At 36.6% G+C, this 18,745-nt stretch overlaps 1 protein-coding gene across 5 annotated transcripts in view; it reads right to left on the bottom strand.

Moving 5' to 3' along the window:
* The window catches only part of Usp6nl (USP6 N-terminal like), a 131,580-nt gene that overhangs the window by 23,508 nt on the left and 89,327 nt on the right, over nucleotides 1–18,745 (bottom strand). For all 5 annotated transcript variants that reach the window (XM_010621368.3, XM_010621366.3, XM_033761825.1 and 2 more), the window contains 4 exons: nucleotides 13,422–13,502; nucleotides 8,108–8,215; nucleotides 2,469–2,578; nucleotides 114–162 (listed from right to left, as the gene is read on the bottom strand). In XM_010621368.3, the coding sequence (XP_010619670.1) occupies nucleotides 114–162; nucleotides 2,469–2,578; nucleotides 8,108–8,215; nucleotides 13,422–13,502 (348 nt within the window). The remainder of the gene's footprint in view (nucleotides 1–113; nucleotides 163–2,468; nucleotides 2,579–8,107; nucleotides 8,216–13,421; nucleotides 13,503–18,745) is intronic.

Genomic DNA, 18,745 nt, shown 5'->3' on the forward strand with positions numbered 1-18,745 from the left:
TACCACAGGGGCTACAAGAGGGTGTGGAAGCCACTTGGTCTGAGATGAAGAGCTGCACCTAGACGGACCTCAGAACACAGTTCACACAACTGGGCGGGCATGCTCTAACTTACCGTATTATATATAGAATATGCCGCAAGAACATGGAATAAAGACTGTTGCCTAGAGAAATAAAAAGTTATATTAAACACAATTTAGTTATTTCATATACTTTTCAAATTATAAACATAAAAAGCTGACTGAAAACAAACAGATAATCCAGATAAAATTGCTACTGTAATACAGAACTTCTCCTAAGCTGAAGCTCAAACAATACTTTAGTCTAAATTTGAGAATAGAGAAAAGGCCTCAAAATTTCTTTAAATCGTTTCCCTCCTTCACTGAACTTACTCTGAAGTAATCCCAATAGAACTAGCTACTGACTTAACAGGATGGTGGCATGGCCTTTTGAAGACGCCACAGTACCAGCTAAGATCAATACCTGGCAGGTCACAGGCAATATCCTACAAGAGAAGTTGGTTATGTTCTACATTATCCTCAAATAAAAGGTGTTTTTTCCACAATCAGGAATCAGGAACACAAGATTCAAAGCGTGGAATGGCTTCACTCACTCTTAACTCTAAGGATTCACTAGTAAGTTTCAGCTTCCTGTTCCTACAACCTTGGGGTCTGCTGATCTGGAGGTCGTAGTTCCAGAAGAAGGAATGTTTTCATTAGCACATATAACAATGACTGAACTGGAAGCTAAAAGTGCTGTCTAAACTCTCTGAGCTCCTAATGCCACTGTAGGCTCCTTATACCTCAAAGGGCAAAGGAAGGTGATTGATCCTGATTATTAAGGGAAAAAATATTATCCAAAGGACAAAAGAAGGAATATCTGAATACAGGAGACCACTAGGGCATCTCTTAGTATTACCCAGCCTTGTCATTAAAGTCAATCAAAAACTACAACTAATTCAGCAGGACTGCTAATGGTGCAGACTGTTTAGGAATTAATCAAGTTTGAGTCACCAAGCTGAGGTACTTGCTGAAGGCAAATGGTATATGGAGAGCAGTAGAAAAGGGTACTCATAAATACCATTTATAACTATATAAACACTTGTAGAAATGAATATAATTGTTGCAAGTACTTCTTCCTTTTTATGGTATGAATATTCTATGTATATGTTACATGTAGTTTTTATTTCTCTTATCATACATTCATTATATGATGTATTAATAGTTAACTTGATATCACAATGTTTAAGTTACAGGATATCAAAACAAGGACTTAACATCTACTTGGGAAAGGGCCAGCATGTTTTCAGTTTTAACTAGAATAGTTATATCATGCTAGAAGAATGACTTAAGAACAGTGTGAGGAGAGGCATGTGAGTACTAAGTTGACAAGAGTGGATTATGATGGTTGACTTTGGGTCAATTTGACTGCAATCCTCGATTATTAAACACTGATTCAGGTGTCGCTGTGAAGGTATTTTATAGGTGAAATAAAAATTTATCATCTGTTCAATTTAAATAGGGGAGATTATGGCCGGGCATGGTGGCACACTCCTGCAATCCCAGCACTTGGGAGGCTGAGGCAGGAGGATCGCTGTGAGTTCGAGACCAGCCTGGGCTACATAGTGAGTTATCCAGGTCAGTCTCAACTACATAGTGAGACCCTGTCTCAAATAACCTAAATAAATAAATAAATAAATAGGGGAGATTAGCCTGGGTGATCAGGATAGGCCTGATTCAACCTGGCTTCCCTGTATAAGAAATTCCACCCAAGGACAGAAGCTCTGGTTCGTGCCTCGGAATTCTGGCTTATCCTTCCTGGCGATCTGCTCTGTGGATTCTGGATTTGCCTATTATCTCCGTAAGTGGATAAGCCAGTCTCTTGTTGTACATCTGCTACCGGCTTCTGCTTCACTGGTTGAACCTAACTGATCACAAGCCAACAAAACTGCACATTTCACTCACAAACATCACAGCAACGATGTGTCGATGTGTAGTAGTACTAATGCCCTGGCCGTACACTTAGTTCACTGATTTCTCATTTCATTCACTTTCATTTCTTTAGTTTCTTTTATGCATAAGGTAAAGTTACAGAGATGACTTATCAGTGACAATTTTCAAACACAATCTCATTTCTTTTCTAAAACTCTGAATAAAAGAATCTATTATACTTTTATTAAATTCTCAGACCATAAAATGATTACTAATTTTATACCACTTATGTCAAAAGTTTTACACTAAGGACTCAACTGATCTGCAAAAGCTTAACCATGTAGGATGTAAATCAAAGGATCAAGATGTATCATGTATAAGTACCAAAACCAAGTGGATATATTCACTAGGTATTGTAAATATATATTAATTAAAATACTTTAAAACCAAGACTGTATAAGATATCCTAAGCACTCACATTTTAACCTAATAGACTTTATAACTACCCCTTACATTGCATAAAATTAAACTTTACTTACTTAACGCCGTATCTGTCTCTAAACATAATATGATCCCTAAATGTACGGTTGACATCAAGGTCTATCTGTCTGATATCAGGTGAACAGCCCCGTGCTCTGTGTTTTAATTTCTAAAGAAAAAGAAGGGAAGAAAGCACATTTTTATGAGATGAGATCACTTGTTGACAATCTATGATAATCTATGACAATCTATGTTTCTCATTTAAAACTTGTTCTTTTTGTTTAGGAAAATCATTCCCACAGTTAAAAAAAAAAGCCATATAAAAAAGTATACAAAGAAAACCTTTCTTTCCCCTCTGTGCCTCTTCCTTCACCTTCTTCCCCTCCCATTATGTCAATAGTTAGATTTTAATTCAGGACAGGAAATTTTCTGGAGTTTCAATTAGTAAGACTATGCAAAAGCTCTTCCTGAGTCACGTGGTCTACTAAGACTTTTGTCTTTCCAACACTAGATTTGTTTTCCTTGGAGCTAATCACTGCATCTTGATTTGCTTCATTTTCTACACGCTGGTAACTAAATCAATTCCAAACTCACTGTAAACTACAAATCTCCTTTGATGTGCGATAGAATATATATTCCAAGAAGTGCATCTTCTGGAAGACTTCTCTCCCACAGCGGTCTGCCCTGCTCTTGCCTCGGCTGCTTGGCTTCCAGGATGCTGCCCAGCTCGGCTCTTCACCATATGCTGGGCTTCTCTTTGCTCTGCTCTTGGCTTGGGTCCCTGACTTCTGGGCCTCACATCTTCACAGTCTTGGTTTCTTTCCTTGCTTTGAGAAGGACACATTCTCTAATGGCTCTTGTCAAAGGGTATGTGGAAGATAAAAGTTTCTGAAACCTCTACTGCCTGATGATTATACCCCTCAATGAACTGTTTCATTGCCTCAGAATTGTAAATTGGAAAATGTCTTTGCTTAAAAGGCACTACTTCTTTGTCTTCTGGCCTTTCATATTGCCACGTGAATTCCTGTATGGTGTCTCTTTTCCCTCTCTGCTGTTTTCTCCATGTTCTGAAGATTCCCATTCTCTACTTGATTTGGATCTATTTTTATCCACAGGTATGGGAACTGGTAGGTCCTTTCAATTGTAAAAACTCATAATCATGCCTCTTGGCTCTGAGAAATTGTCTTTAGTTACTCTTTTGTCAATTTCCTCATTTTTCCCTCACCCATTGCCATTTTTGTCTTTCTGATTATTACAATGTGAAATCTAGGCGGTTATCCATTTCTCTTGTCTCTATTTCCTATTTGCCTTTAAATTTTATTTTCTGAGAAATTTCTTCAATCATTACTTCCAATTAGGTTTTTCAATTTGCTTAAGTTTTCCATTTCTAATATTTTTATAGTCATAAGCTCTCTGTTGTTCTCAAATGTTCCTTTTTATAGCATCCTACACTTGTTTTATGGATGTAATATCTATTTTATTTCTCTGAAGATATTAACAATAATCTTTTAAGTTTTCTTCTTGCTCTGTAGTCTGTTTCTTACTAGTTTCTCTTTTTCTATTTGTTTTGATGTTAGACCTTTCCTCAAATGTAAAACTTTGGTGTCTGTTTTTGTTTGTTTGTTTGTTTGGTCGGGGATTGAACTTGGGACCTTACACTTGCAAGGCAGGCGGTGGAACCACTGACCTAAATCCCCGGCCCCATGTGTCTGCTTTTAACAGTAAGACACATGTGGCACATGCCTGAAATCCCAGTACTCAGGAGGCTGAGGCAAGAGGATTGTCATGCATTCAAAGCCAGCCTGAGCCACACAGTGAGTTCAAGGCAAGCCTGCACTACAAAGTGAAACCCTGTATCAAACAAAACAAAACACAGTAAGACAATACAAAGGCTGTGAGCCTGGGGGAAGGCAGCAGAGTCAGGAAGCTTCACAAAACTGATCTTTGGCGTGGACTGAGCTGGCTAGGCAGTTGAAGTGGGCGGTCCCTGGAAACCAGTTTATTTTCTAGAAGTGGGCATGTTCCCTAGAAGATTGCTTCCATCTCTTGCCAGGAAGATCAACATCTTACTGCCAATGTCCTGGGAGTGGAGTTGAGAGACTAGGCTATCCAAAATTTGAGATATCCCATTCCTCTGCTTTCCCGACAGCCGCTCACCTCAGTGGTATCTGTGCTGTACCAATCCAAAGGCTCTCTCCTTCACCCTCTCCCACCAATGAACCTCCAGCATTGGGCCAGGGCTAGGAGAAGACTTCAGGGCTCTAACTGCTTCTGAAACAGACCTTCAGCCAGTTCTTATTCACAATCACCCTCACTTACAGCGGTACCTACAGCTGGCAATTACCAAGCTTCTGGAGATTTGAGATACAAACCATGTTGCTCTTTCAATTTCCCACTGCCAGACTAGAATTTCGCTTTCTTGGGCTTAAGTATACTAAATGTCTGTCTGCACTCTGGCTTCCAAAAGTTTGCAGCTGTTATCTCTTTCCATATTTTTCTTATACCTTGTGGGTTTGCCTTATAAAAAAAGAAAACTCTGCTGTCAATTTAATGGCATTTCAGGGAGAAGGAAGTTAAATTATGAGTATGTTTAATGCCCCACGTTTAATGTTAAATCTATAAATAACCACGTCTAAGTATAAGCATCTATATACACATTATATTGATCCATTTACCATGTACTGGTAATACAGATTCCTGCTAAATACACATAAAAACATTAATTGCTAATCCCTCATGTAAAAGTGGAATAAAGGCTATTTGCGTACGTCTGAAATGTATGTGATCCTGAGAGCATTTTGTGAGTATGTGCGTTTTTGTATTTTGAGGTAGGAACTCAGAGAAGAACAGCTTCTATAGCTTTTTAAAACATGAAGAAGAGGCTGGGAGTGTGGCTGGGTCAGTGGTAGAACACTTCCCTAACATAAGTGAGGTCCCAGGTCCCTTCTGCAGTTCTACAAAGCAAACAAAAACTAAGGGATAACTACAGTATGCTCCAGCATTCTGAAGACAGGATATTTATAGTCATACAGCCAGTAAAGAACTACTGCATGTTATTTCTGATAAAAGTTGGTTCAGATGACACTGTACAGATAAAGAATAGTCTGTACATATTTGGTCATTTAATATCTTTTCTTATTAAAAGTGATGGGTAGGTACAGAGGTTTTGATTATTGTTCTACAGGCCTTGTGGTACACGATGAGACACCAAAACATAGGAAGAAATTACTTGACATAACAAAAAATGCCCTGAAATAAAATTTAGTTGAAAGACGGGAAAGAACCCCAACACATCTATAATATCAGCTTCTCTTAAAGACAAGAAAGTACATCATACAAAAGGTCTCATGACAAAATTAAAGCCCTGTTAGGTAGCTTAAAAAAATAAGTCAGAGGGGTTATATTCTCAAATGTTTACAAGGTAAGGTACAGAATATAGTCAATCAAGAACATTTCTTACCTCCTCAAAGGAGGTAAACAGTTTTCTACAACTATCTCTTGAGAACATGGGTTGTGATCCACGAAAATCACATAATGTAAGAATAAGCACTTTTATTAAAAGAAATGGGATTCGGGCATGGTAATGCATGCCTCTAATACCAGCATTTTGGGAAACTAAGGCAGGAGGACCACAAGTTTGAGCTTAGTCTGGGAAACTGAGCAAAACCATGTCAATCAAATCTAGTGAACCCATATACCTAGGACAGAAGTACAACGATATTTAGGAAAAAATTTACAAATCTCTGTGGTCTTGACCTACTAGATTACAGCCAGGGTAAGGCTGTAGATAAGTTTGTTGACCACTATGGACTGACTCACTTCTGTCTGTAAGGTACACTGCTAGTTATAAGAGAGACAAATACAAATGAGATACAAATAAAAGGAAAAAGCAGTAGATAAAGAGTAGTGACTCAGAAGCCAGAACAGCCTAGGTTATAATCCTACCTCTGCATTTGCTAACCCTTGGATAAAAAATTACTTAACCTCATCAGTTTCCTTATCTTTAAAATAAAGACAATAATGATGATAATAGTAAAGCCTACCTCTTGGTACTATTGCTATAATTAAATGAAGTAGTTCATATATCCACATATTGAAATATCTGAATAAGGTCAAATTTTCTCAACGTAAAGTAGGTACAGTGTTTGAACAATACAGCAATATGAAGCTTCATATTAAAACTAATCAGACCCAAATCAGAGAAGTTGTTGTCTCCTCTGACAACAGCTTTTGACTACACCCACTCAGTTTTGTGTGCTCTTCAGTAACTCATACGACGCTGCCGTCTAATAATGAGCACACACCATTAGACAGACTTGAAGGACTGAATGCTAATTAATATGCAGGCTCCAAATAATTCCACCCATCTGAGAAAAATCTTGGTAGATCAAGAAAAGGTAGCTTTTCTCCTACTGAAGTTCCAGTTTCATGGAGGTGTGTGGAGAACCCTATATACAACTTTCACAGAACAAGTAAGAAAGAGTGGTCAGCAAAGGCTCACACAATGATGCTAGGGAAACTCAAATATGTAGTAAAAATGCTTAGGATTGTGTTGAAAATTATAAGCTTGAAAGTACCAGCGATCAAGTTACTTTTGTTGTTGCTATCAGTTTTTATTAAATTATTCTCTTATATTAACCAATCACTAGATAATAGTATTTCCACATTTAAAAAAAAAAAACCTATAGTACAAGTGAAAACTGTGGTTTATTCCCTTTTGTGGGAATACCAAAGTGCATCTTGTAAGTGGTTTAAACTATAATATTTTTCAATATATTCTAACTTAACTTGCTCTCCTTATAAATCACTTCTCATCCTTCTGGCTAAGATTAAGCATAGGAGAATATTTCAAAATCTACAGATCTAAGTAAGATTCTTCAAAGTAAATTTTTTACTCTCTTCAAAGTTCACAGAAAATAGGTTCAGAATGGGTAGAGCTAGCCAGGCATGGTGGCGCATGCCTATAATCCCAGCACTAGGGAGGCTGAGGCAGGAGGATCGCAGTGAGCTCAAGACCAGCCTAGGCTACATAGTGAGTTCCAGGTCAGTCTCAACTATATAGTGAGACCCTATCTCAAAAAACAAAACAAAACAACAACAACAACAACAACAAAACAAAAACAAAAAACAGAACGGGCAGAGGTGAGATGACAAGGAGGTAAATTTCATGCATTGCTTAATTTAAGAAAAGCATTATCGATAATTCAGTCAGAAGTTTAACATTTTACTAATACATAATAAATCTTAGAGATAGCATAATAATCTGGAGTCAAATTCCTTCTTATACTCAGAAGAAATAGAATCATATGCAGATAAATGCAGAATAAAATGAATTGTTATTTTCCCATAGACTCTAAAAAGGACATTACAAATCTCTTCATTGATACTACAATCAGGTTTTAGTCGATTTTTCCTTCAAATATGCCCCAATATTGATGGATCATTTTAAGTACTGTGATTAATCATTTATATATTTGAAAAATACTTAATACTCACTGATTACTATAGACAACATTTTTACTGAAGTATTTATGTGAAATTTGAGACTAAAATAGATAAAACAAATCATATACCTCTAAAACCCAATCCAATAGACTTTTGGTATAATCTTAAGTAATAAAAAGAATTTTACAATACCTTGAAAGCTAAAATAAATCATTTTACTTTTTTATTTCAAAATAATAGTTTAGCTACTCACATTATAAAGGTCTCGTGTTTCTTCTTTCATTTTAGGGATCTCAAGAAGGAGAGCCCAGACTTCACCCCGGAGCTGGAGGGGGATTCCTTTGTAAATTCTTCTGTGAAACTTATCAAAAGAAAAACAAACTAGGGATTACAAACTAACAAAACTTAGAGGAGTCCCTTCAAATGACGTTATTAATAATTTTTGGTCTTTTATTTTCAGAGTATCCATGACAACTAAATAATGGTCCCCATGCTATCACAGGGCTAAAATTTTAAAATGAGACACACTTGGAAAGGACTGAAAAAGTACTATGGCTATAATGTCATTATCACCCACAGTAATAATTATTCCAACTTTTACTGAGCATTTACTATATGCAGGAAACTATTTTAAGACATGTCCTGATATCTTTAATTCTGTCAACCACTTTGTAACTCTTTATACCAATAACTCAATTTTACAGATGTGGAAAATGAAACTCAAAGAGGTTAAATAATGCCCAAAGGCACATACAATATGTTACCAAATAGTGAAAGATTACTGACTTTACAGTACATAAAAAAATAGGGATCATCCTTCCATGACCATAAACAATAGAAGTTTAGGAAATTTTGTATTAAAAGAAGTAAGAATTGTATCAACGCACAACAGTTACGATGAATTTACTTATTCCCCAGAACAACAGTCCAGCTCACATCTGTTGTTGCCAGTTAACAAAGTGGTGCTTCCTATTTTCTACAACGACCCGGTAAATGTAGGCACAGCAGAATGTTCTGCTTTGCATGAAAGGGAACCAATCTACATAGAAGTGGCTGGCCCAGGTCAGAGATCCATCAATCTTCTTACTTCAACTTCAGGGACTCTCAACTATACTACATGGCCTCTTACAAGTTACAGTTTCATTCTGCTTCTTTAGCAGAATTTATTAGTAGAAAGCAAGAGCCAGTTGACTCTGATTCAGTCTTAACAACTATGATATAGAATCCTATATGCTGGATTTTAACAATAATTCAATACTCAAAGTATCACTTCTAAAATCTTTTACAAATTTATTTTATGGATTTAATATATAAAATCTTACAGAAAAAGACGGCTGACCTCTACCTTTCATTGCCATTATTTTTGTTCATTAGCCAATAAAATTAGTCTACTTCAGTCCTGCTAATAAATTTACAAATCCACCAATTTTTTAAAAAGTTCCATCAAGTGACCGCTCTCAATACTTTTTTCCATCTTACGTGACCTAAAAACAGCCATAAATTTGCAGTATTTCGCCTGCCAATGAGTAAACTTTTCAGCCCAACAAGACTGGCTCAATTTGGTAGCACTGTTAAAATTGCAAGCATACTTGCAAGCTCAAGGTCCTGAGTTCGATCCCTGGTGCCCAAAAAGAAAAAAAAAAATTCTTTCAAGCATATACCAGGAAACAATCACCTCTAACTATACCTGCTCCACTGGTTCCTTCGTCTCTGCCTTCAAACAGCACAAGTCTCCCAAATCTGGGCCTTAAAGGTCCTACTGCATTTCATAACTATATTCTATTCTATTATGGCCTTTATGACAAACATGAAAAAGAAAGGCTTGACAAAGATGGAACACTTAAATGAAATCCAGAGTCTAGATTTGGAATCTTTTGCTTGTTGCTAACAAGCTATGTGACCTTGAAAATTTTATTTTTAAATGATGGATCTCCATTTTCCAATGAGTAAAATAAAATGTTGGACAATATGGTCTCAAGGGCCCACTCAGTCATTAATCAACAAAGAAACATACATATCTATAGTGGGTACTAGGCTGCGACAGATGTCAGACACAATGATGTTACGACTAATTAAATTATAATGGTGTCGACTTAACAGAAATAACTTCATTTAATAAACTACACTTTGCTAAGCATGGTGGCACACAATGTATGTACTTCCAGCACTCGGGAGGCAGAGGCAGGAGGATCGATGTGAATTCAAGGTCAGACTGTTTCTTTTTCTTTTCTTTTTTTTTTTTTTCTTGGTACCAGGGATTGAACTTGGGTCTTTGTGCTTGCAAGGCAGGCAGTGGAACCACTGAGCTAAATCCCTGGCCCCCAAGGCCAGTCTGTACTACAAAGTGAGATCCTGCCTCAAAACAAAAAACCCAAAGAAAGATTTATCATGTACAGATACACATTACCTATAATGAATGTTATCATTATGTATATCTAAAAGGTACCAATAAATGTTTTGCTTATGTAAAAAAAATAAACTATACTTTAAAATACAATAGTTCTGTCCATAGGGAGTCACTGTGAGAATACACAGGCAACACAACACAAACGTAACCTTTTTCCATTAAAGTTTTGGCTCTAAAAATCAAAATTCTCTCTATCAGAGCTATACATTTTATTTCAAGATATTCTTAAAATTTGTTTTATTACTATGAAAATAAGGAATCTGCGGTGAGAAAACCTACTTTCCGCTGGAAAACAAACAAACAAATATTCCATGCTACTTTTTACTTCAAAGCAATTTAAAACAAGGTATGCATTGAAAGCAGTAATTCTTTTTAAAAGGTTCATTCTCTTTCACACCAAATTAAACTATATATATATATATATATATCATCAAATTATTCTAGTATTATAGCTATGGAAGAGTGCTTTAAAATTACACATCAAAGAAATAGTTCTGTTACAATCTCTTTTAATGAGAACTGCATTAGCCAGAGTTGCTGTCAGAATAATAGCCTAGCCGAATTGCTCACTTACAGAGACTTACATAATTTCACAGATACACGTATACTCAAGAAGAACATAAAGCCATATAATTTTACAAATATTTTATTAGACTCAATGTGAGATTAAAGTGCAGGCACAATGCATGGAAATTTATCCTGCAATTACCATTTGAGCTCAAAGACAAGGTAAAGTAGCTGTCAACGGCAGGCTAATCTGCACGGCAGTACACTGTTAAACAAGAGCATGGGTGTTGCACGTAATCTTCTACTTGGAACTGATCTGTCTTAAAAACACCTTGAGTTCTAAACCCTATGTTCAAACAAGACAGTTAAAATCAACAGTATACAATGAGCAAAATAAAAGAATCTGACTTTAAAATAAGGATATTTAGGCTTCTCACAAAGGAAACAACCTTTGCCCTGTGAGATACCCTGCAACCAAAAGACTTTGTAACCCTGTAACTGGAGGATTTCCATCACTAAGTTTCTTGTTCCCCCTTAAAAATTCATGTTTTATAATATTAAAAACGGAGGACTATGGAAAACAAACCTTGCTTAACTTTGTTTAGCTCTGATTTTCCCAACTCTATACTTAATCAGAGCCCTTTCCTCACCTAATAATAAGTTGACCATACACAGTCAAGTACTAATCTGTGTGTTTTATTAAATTATTCTCATGTTATACATGAGCACACTAGAGCAGTAAAAAGTAAAATATCTTCCCCAAAGTCATACAGCTAGTAAGTAGCAGGGCTGGAGTTTGAGCCCAGATAGTCTGGCTCTGACTTTTCTCATCCTCAAGGCTACACAGCTTCTATGTTACATCTATCAGAACCAAAGGAACTGATGCTCTCTGGAATTCTTACTGGCCAATGCTGACATGCATATTTTACACCCATAGGAAAAAACATACACACACACACACACACACACAAAGTGTGAGGAAATAGTAACACACAATTTATTAACCGTTATCTCAGTTGTGTTTTGTTATAGGTACAATGGATGATTTCTTATTTTCCTTTAAGTTTTTTTTTTTGTTTTTTGTTGGTGGTGTTTTTTTGTTTGTTTGTTTGTTTTTTTACTATCCAGCATTCCTTCAAAAAATTAACGTTGGTAGTTAACATTTACTATATGCAAGGTACAATGCTAAGTACATTCCATGCATTAACTCATTAAATCTTCAACTCTTTGAAATGAGTACTATCACTGCCATTTTACAGACAAAAAATGTCAGTGGTTCACAAGCTATGGTCTATGAGGTCAAAACTATTTTCATAATATGACTAAAATGTTATTTTCTATTTTTACTATCCTGACTTCTGCCCTGGTGGCAGAAAAGCAATGATGATAAAATACTGCACTCTGACACAAATCAAGGATGTGCTGAACAAGAAATCACTCTGTTCTTCACTCAGTTTTTAAAAAGGTCAGTTTCACTTAAGGATCCCCTGGATGAAGCACTCAAAAAAATTAATTTTATTAAATCTCAGCTCCTGAGCACACAGCTTATTACTGCGCTGAGTAGTGAAATGGAGAATACTATGGGACTCGGGCTGCATACTGAAGTAGGATGGTCACTCCCAGGATCGGGCATGTAGGAAACTGAATAACAATTTGAACCAACTGCTTGTTTTCATAGAATACCATTATCACTTAGAGGAACAAGTGGCTAACCACATCTACATGACTGTACAGATCTGAGGTAGTATTTGGCAGACATTTTCTCCAAAAAAATGAAGTGAGACAGCCACTTGAAGGAAAATAACTTACACTATATTTGTTGCCACTGTTAACATTTGACCTTTGAAGCAAAAATTAGAGCTTTCAAAGACTTACACCAGCAGGAACGTGACCATTTTCCTTTAAAGACTTTTCTGATGGGACTGATACCAGTATTAATGGATGTGTGTAGTTTTCTTTAATTGCTTTAACATGTTCCTGTCAGCTCAAACCACCATAACTGTCTCATTGGGTGTCTCAGAGGAACAAGCCAACGGGACAATCATACATGTGCCACCAGTGGGAATGTGTTATAATTTAGCAGACACAATGCAGGACAAAAAGATTTAAAGGAGATTGCTCTGCTTTAAGAAAAGTGTTCAGGGGCCAAGGATGTGGCTCAGTGGTTCCGCCACTTGCCTCATAAGTGCAAGGTACCAAGTTCAATCCCAGGTACCAAAAAAAAAAGAAAGAAAGAAAGAAAAGAAAAGCGTTCAGTGGCCAGGCATGTCTCTTTTTCTGACCAATGTGATGTGTGGATATGAAGCCTGAAGGTGCTGCAATGATTCACACCCCAAAAGGTAGCCAATCTCATCACACCAATAGTGCAGAAGACACAGAACAGATATAACAAAGTAAGTCAGAGGCAATATAACTGAGCAGTTGATTAAATTACTCCTAAACTCATCCTACTGCTGGAACATTCGACAGACTCTCCTAATTGCTGAGATCAATCTGGGTTAGCTATTTGTTACTCACTCTGAAGGAATTTTGCTAAATTAACTTTTCAAAATGAGTGTGAATGCAATATTTTTATACTTGAAGAAAAATTTTATTGTGAAAAATCCACATTGAATTTATAGTTTCATATAGAAATAGCATCGTTTTAAATTACCTTTTCAGTGTTCTTGTATTTTTCCCATCCTTTTAGCATTTTCAGCCATTTGGTAGTTCTTTCAATTTCCAGGTGCTTTTGCTAAAATAAAATTGAAATTCACTGTTATTGTTTGAGGCTTCTTTACTTATAAATTACAAAAAAATATTCAAAGAGAACATTGCTTTAAAAGGACTACTAAAAATGTCATTCTGTATTAGATATCAAATATCTTTACTTTTGGAGGTTGAACAATATTGGAGTGGTGTCAACAGTAGCCCACAGCTAAAGTTAAGAGCCCTAGGGAATGCTCTATTTAGATAAAAAGATACAGAAAGGTATGGCTTCTATTTTCTAAAACTTTCAAGCTAATCAAATCTTGAGTGTTCTACATATTTTTAAAAAGGAAATTTTAGAATACTCTGAAATATCTTTTATGAAGGAACAGGAACACTTTCAAATTTCAACTCTTTTTCCTCATTTTCTATCATGTTTTCAATGAAAGTTAGCTTTCTAAAGGAGAACTGAGTATTTATTTATTTTCGGTATGGTTACTATATAACTAGCCCTACACTAGAGAAAAACTATGCAGAAGTGAGGCACAGGTGTTGCCCTAAGGAGCTCACTAGGCACTCGGGGTAACCCACATGGAGAGACACAGTGCTACAGCAGGTGCTCTGCCACAGAAACAGGTAGGGTAACCGTAAGTCACAGGGAAGGAGCAGTCAAGTCCAACTAGGATGTCCACAAACAAGAGCCACAAGTGAAGAATGAAAGATTATTAGGGTTTTTATGAAGTGCAAAGTGGGAAAGAACATTGTAAGTAGATGCGCAAGCTCATACTTCTGAGATCATTCGCATACCAGGGACTGAATGAGTTCCAAAGGGTTTTGAAAAAGGAAATATCAGGAAATGAGGCTAAAAAAGTACACAAGCATTTTTAACGTGACACAAAATTAAGAGCTGGGGCCAAGCTAGGTAGTGGTAAAGGTGAGACAGAAAATGCCAGCTCCTGATCTCTTTGGTTTTCAGAGGAAGACAGAGTTTTCTGCTGAGTACTTGGGCCTGTGAGTATAGTAAATGTATGAATAAAAAGTGATGGAAACAGAAGAACACAAACAAAGGAAAATAATTCTGAAGATAGGTCTTATGCTCAAGAATATATATAGAGTGCCCTACAGCCTCATGAGGGTGTGTCCATCTCCACTTTAAAATGAGGAAACAGAGGTATGACAGGCATGAGAGTAAAAGGGGCTCAGAGCAAGGCAGTCTGACGCCAGGATTTACATTCTTAGCCACAGCATTTTCCGTCTCTGGCCTCTATCCTCATAGAGGCAATCACAGTTCCTGGATGAAAACAACGGCTCCTTGCTGACTGGCTTCAATCCAGCCTCAGACAGACAGGCATTGTGGTGGCAGATGGCTTACACTACCACCAATATTTGTAGATCTAAAAGAAACATAAAATCTGCCCCCCATCCAGAATTTAGGAAAAGATTCTCATTGATAAGAATATTTTTACAGAATTTTTATTTTAGCTTTATCTTAAAACTCTAACTTTTCACTCCATTTAAAAAGTTTCGATATTTTTTCAAAATAAAAGATAATTACTCATGAGCTAAAGACATTCTGTTATAATTCCCATTTTTCAAAAGGCTAAGCATAGTCTTCATTATATTATTAGTGATAAAATGTTACAGATGGTTCCCGAAATATGTTTAATTTTAAAACTCAGTGGGGCACTGAAATCTAATTAATGTTTCTGCTAAATGTGACTTTAGAGAAGGCCACACTGTGAAAAATTAAGATTGATCTAAACCGCAATTTAGTATTTTTTCTGTTCTTCTTACTTTCCCTAACTTTTTCAAGCATAATTCCTTTTCCCACTAACAGAAAAACACCAAATAATTCAAACCAACCCAAGAGTATAATAACACACTTTGCCAGGAACAGCCCTGCTGCGATCTAGCAGATCTCTTGCTATCTTTCATTTTTATGACTATGAATTATCAACGAATTACTTTAGAAGTAGTCATTCTGTTTTTTTAAAATACACTTTTGTATTCTAGGGCTTATATATATGGATTGTTTTAAATGCTATACATTTTCTCACTGCAAAACACACACATAGATGTAAATTTTTCAAAAACCATTCAGTGTGCTTTTTTGTCCCATACATTAAAAAAAAAAAAGTTATACACGAAAAATCTCCCAGGCTATAGAATTTTAAAATTATCATTAGACTGTGGGGAGAAAGGAACCCTTCTCCATTGCTGGTGAGAGTGAAGACTGGTGCAACCACTGTGGAAATCAATATGCAGATACCTCAAAGAGCTGGGACTAGAGGTTCCATTTGACCCAGCCATCCCTCTGCTGGGTATCTTTCCAAAAGAATTAAAAGAATCATACCACAGTGATATATGCGCACCTGTGTTTATAGCAGCAGAGTTTGTAATAGGTAAAACTTGGAAACAGCCCATTTGCCCATCTGTTGGAAACTGGATAAAGAAGATGTGGTTTTTCTATAAAGTGGAATACTACTCAGCCATAAAGAATGAGAAATTAGAGTCATTCATAGGAAAATGGATACATATTGAGGATATACTCCTAAGTGAAATAAGTAAGTCACACATGTATAAATACCAAATAGTTTCTCTGGTGTGAAAAACTATAATAGTACACAAGATCCTAATGGGATAATTAATAGTGTGAAATAGGAAGAAAGGGGCTAAAGGTGTAGGGAAAGTGGGAAGGGTAGGGGAAAGAGAATAAGGGAAAAGAAAAGAATATGAGAAAATGAAAAAATGGAAATAAAGTGTTTGTAAATGGGGAGGGGAGGAGGGGGTGAAGGGAGGGCAGGGACAAGGGCAAAAATGAGAACCAAGACCTGTCATGTGAAGGAACAGGATCCCAGTAATGAATGTAACTGTATTGTAGACCTAGATTGTACCAATACATTCAATAAAAGAAAAAAAAAGAAAATTTTAAAAAATTATCATTAGATCAATCAAATTTAAATGTTAACTCCATAGCTGTCAGTTCAGCATTGAATGCACATGAACCTTTTTTTCCCTACTCCTAAATCTCTAATTTATGGATAAAATATACTTTCTCACCAAATAGGCTGAAGCTAACTACTCTAAAAATTATCTTGACGATAAACCAAAAACAGGGCCGGGTATGGTGGTGCATGTCTGTAATCCCAGCACTAGGGAGGCTGAGGCAGGAGGATCGTTGTGAGTTCGAGACCAGCCTGGGCTACACAGTGAGTTCCAGGTCAGTCTCAAGTACAAAGTGAGACCCTGTCTCAAAAAACCAAGAAAAAAAAAAAAGGAAAGAAAGAAAGAAAAAGAAAAAAAATATATTTGACAAACGCAGAATTAAGTGCTCTAGAAAAATAGGCTCAGGAATAAGGAATATCAACGTATTGTAGACCCAGCAACACCAAGAAGAAACTAGAATACAACAGCATATTAACAATCCTTACCTGAATGGTTAAAGGACACATTAAACTCAACATATCCACGGAGTTTCCCCAAACATGCTGCTGTTACCCTTCTGTTTGTTCCCTGATGTGAATCAACAACATCTCTATGCACTCAATTGATCAAGCTGGAACGACAGTGCTGTTTTGAGTCTCCCTTTTATCTTATTTCCCACACAGACTACACGGTGCTGGTCTCACCTTGCGTCTCATTTCCATCCTGTCCTCGGCACTCGCTCAAGAAATCACAGTTTCTGGATGAAAACAATGGCTCCTTACTGACAACCTCATATTCACTTTAGCTTTAACACTGCCCACTTTTTAAATATGTCCCACTTTAAATTCCTTCACTGGCTATTCATTCTCTACAAGTAAGAGTTCAAACCACTTAACATGATGGTCCTTCACAAATGGCCCTGACCCATCTTCCAGTTTTACTTATTGCTACTTTTACAATCTGGCTATCCTGAACTACTTATCTTTCCCAACACACAATGTATTTTCATGCCTCTTTTGCCAACAGTTGTTATTTGTCTACTTGTGATGCTCTTCTTCACTGTCATTTGGCAAAATCCCATGCATGCTCAAAAGTTCAAAAGGTCTAAAACCTTGAACAAGGTCTAAAACAGCTCCAGGCTCCCAAAGAATTAACTATTCCCTCAGTTTTCAATGGCATGGGCTAAGGACCCAGCTAAGCTGCATCCAAATCTGAGTTCTGTACCTTCCTATTTGTTGAGGCAATTTACTTAATTCTTCTATGCTTTTGTTGTTTCATCTGAAAATGAGAAATATCATGATTATTGTCATAGCACCCAACTCTTGTTTCTAGCTGTCTAACTACACAAATCACATTATTTTGAAGTTATGAACTCTGGCCACAAGAACTGTATCATATGCTCACCTTTTAATTTCATCATCTAAAACAACGGTTGTTAGTTACCTAAGAAAATTTAAATAAACATCTTAAAATCAAACAGAGTTTACATTGGTCCACTGAATAGCACCACGACATAATCGACAGTATGCTGTGGTCCCACGGTAGAAGGTTGTGAAGGAGAATGAATGTGAAGAGATTACAGTAAGGTTGTGTTTTGGTTTTTGGTGTTTGGTTTTTGGGTTTTTTTTTTTTTCGGTAAAAAAATCAAACTCAGGACCTTGCATTTGCAAGGCAGGCACAGTCAGTGCCACTGAGCTAAATCCCTAGCCCCAGACTATTACTTTTGATAGCAGTTTGATCATTGGAATATAGAAATGGTGGAAGTAAATGATCACAGTATCTCTTACATGACACAGTAGAAACGGAATCAGTTCGACCGACATTTTTCAAAGAACTACCACAAGTACAACTACTGATTTTAGAAGTGTGTACAAAATTGATTCTGCTGGTTTTGTACACAAACATGTTACTGTTTTCATTTTCACTTTGGGGGAGGGATGTTCCTGGGGATTGAATCCAAGGTCTACACACTGAGCTTTATCACCAGCCTCTTTGTTTTTTTTGTTTTTTGTTTTTTGTTTTTTAGGCAGGGACTCATTAATTTGCTAATTTGTGCAGGACCCCAGGCTGAACTTGGAATGCTCCTGCCTCAACCTCCCAGATTTCCAGGGTTACAGGTATGTGCCACCATGACTGGCTGCTATTTTCATTTTGAAATATTTTAAGCCTATAGCAAAGCTAAAAGAGTAGCACACCATATATTCACATGTGCTTTACCAAGATCCATCAATTATTAATCTTCTTCAAGATTTCATTTTTCTGTATTGAGTTTATGTGTGATAAATTCATTAGAAATCACAGGCACAAACACTTAATCTCTACACATTCCCAAGTATGTGGCACCTAAGAACAAAAACATATCAT

Source organism: Fukomys damarensis, unplaced genomic scaffold, assembly GCF_012274545.1.
Source record: "Fukomys damarensis isolate Sample0158 unplaced genomic scaffold, DMR_v1.0_HiC HiC_scaffold_10, whole genome shotgun sequence".
Lineage (NCBI taxonomy): Eukaryota > Metazoa > Chordata > Mammalia > Rodentia > Bathyergidae > Fukomys > Fukomys damarensis.